At 35.5% G+C, this 2,241-nt stretch overlaps 1 protein-coding gene across 1 annotated transcript; it reads left to right on the top strand.

Moving 5' to 3' along the window:
* The first annotated feature begins 200 nt into the window (after positions 1-200).
* Positions 201-1,795, top strand: LOC107867465 (protein PHOSPHATE-INDUCED 1). Its single transcript, XM_016713719.2, has one exon. It carries the CDS (start codon positions 696-698, stop codon positions 1,668-1,670), a length of 975 nt encoding a protein of 324 aa, XP_016569205.1. The 5' UTR covers positions 201-695; the 3' UTR covers positions 1,671-1,795.
* Positions 1,796-2,241: the final 446 nt, after the last annotated feature.

The following is a 2,241-nucleotide window of genomic DNA, read 5'->3' on the forward strand; positions in this document are numbered from 1 at the left end:
CTAAGCGGTTTAAGGCATGCCTAACCAACTATAATTATTTAGCCCATTCTATAAACTATTTCTCAGTCTCATATTATTTGACATATTTGCTTTTTGTACAATTTTTAAGGAGAAATTAATAAGGAATGCAAATTGACTAATATGACCCTATTAAACTCACATTAAATATTTGTCTCCATTAAATTACTAAGGGTAAAATTTGAAAAAGAAATCTAATTATCTCTTGAGTTTATACTACAATAATCAAATTAATATTAGTCTACATTTAATGCATGTTTGGCTATGTATAAATTTCATTTGTTTCTGAATTTCATTCCAAAAATATGACTTGAGCATAAAATGAAAACATGATATGAGCACGCGATGATGCCGTGGTTTGACAGTTATCAGTCTTGTCTCTTTCGATCCATATTGACCGACCAAACAGCCAAACACCACCTTCATTTTTGTTCTTTTGCTGTGACAGTCGGCTGTCTCTTAAACTACTCTCCTGCAACCCTCTTTAATCTTAGCTGTATGTTTGCTGTAATCTATGTGTAGATTCACTCCTGATCTATCTTTCTTTTCATTAAAATAATACTACGTGTTCTTTATTATGGCTATATATATATATATATATATAACTACTTTCTCAAACTCCTCCTCCTCACTCACTCTAGCTCTCACCAATTCTCTTCTGAATTACCTAAAACAAAATGGCTTCTTTCATTAATACTACTATTTCTTTTCTTGTTCAATTATCAATTGTGCTTTCTTTGATTCATTTCACCTTGGGAACAAGGATACTCGAAGAACAAACTGAGGTTCTTAAGTTTCATTACCATAACGGTCCACTTCTTACTGGTAAAATCTCGATGAACCTCATTTGGTATGGCAAGTTCATGCCTACTCAACGTGCAATTATCTCAGATTTCGTTACTTCCTTGTCTTCTTCCTCCACTTCAAGAAAAACATCTCCCAACCAACCATCGGTCGCCACGTGGTGGAAATCTACTGAAAAGTATTTCAGTTTACTGAAATCCAAGAAAGCTTCCCCTTTAGTCCTCTCACTTGGTAATCAACTATTGGATGAGAGTTATTCTTTAGGCAAATCACTTAAAGAAAAACACATCAAACAATTAGCAGCTAAGGGTGATCAGAAAAATGCAATCAACATTGTGTTAACGGCATCTGATGTAGTCGTTGAAGGGTTTTGTTCCAGTCGATGTGGGACACATGGATCTTCTTTAAGTTCCAAAAATGCCCCTCCAAAGGGCAAGATTTACAAATTTTCCTATATTTGGGTTGGTAATTCAGAGAGCCAGTGCCCTGGTCAATGTGCGTGGCCATTTCACCAACCTATTTACGGACCACAGGGTCCGGCCTTGGTCGCACCCAACAACGATGTGGGCTCGGATGGTATTGTGATGAACTTGGCTAGCTTATTGGCTGGGACCATAACGAATCCTTTTGGAAATGGCTACTACCAAGGACCAGCTGACGCGCCATTAGAGGCAGCATCGGCTTGTCCTGGAGTCTATGGGAGTGGGGCCTACCCTGGCTATGCTGGTAATTTGTTGGTGGACCCTACTACTGGTGCTAGCTACAATGCGCACGGTGCTAATGGAAGGAAGTTTTTGCTACCAGCACTATTTGACCCTTCCACATCTTCCTGTTCTACTTTGGTTTAAGAAAAAAGTGTTCTAGTGAGTTAATTATAAGAGAGTTCTACTTAGAAAATCTAGATATTAGAATATTCTTTGATCATTCTTTTGTATCGATTGATAAATAAGATTATTCCTGAATTTTTATTACATGTTTTAATGTTGATCACTAGATGAAAAATTTATTATCCTTGTCAAAAAGAAATTCCTTTAAAGAAAGACTATAGTTGAATGGATGGAATTGTTTATATCCAATTTATTTTCTGATGACAAGAGCTAAATATTGTTGTTCTGGAATAGCCTCAATTTATCTTGAGATGGAAATTTTTGGTTCGTGTTTTAAGAATGAAAAAAAAAATCCGATTAGGAGGCTATGGTCTTTAATGGGTTTTACGTGGCCAGAACAGATACGAAACATCATCATTTTGGAGATCAACTTTTTCACAACTTGACTTGATGACTAAGGGATCGTTCAGTATAATGTATAAGAATAATGCATAATATAATATATTAGTAATGTTGGTACTGGTTATTCCTCGTACACAATCAAATAAAATATTTGTGTACGAGGAATATTTTTATAAATTACGGTTTTTAT

This window comes from Capsicum annuum, chromosome 4, assembly GCF_002878395.1.
Source record: "Capsicum annuum cultivar UCD-10X-F1 chromosome 4, UCD10Xv1.1, whole genome shotgun sequence".
Lineage (NCBI taxonomy): Eukaryota > Viridiplantae > Streptophyta > Magnoliopsida > Solanales > Solanaceae > Capsicum > Capsicum annuum.

Excerpts from the sequence above, each read along its gene's own strand:
- LOC107867465 (XM_016713719.2), top strand. The coding sequence starts at position 696 with ATGGCTTCTTTCATTAATACTACTATTTCTTTTCTTGTTCAATTATCA.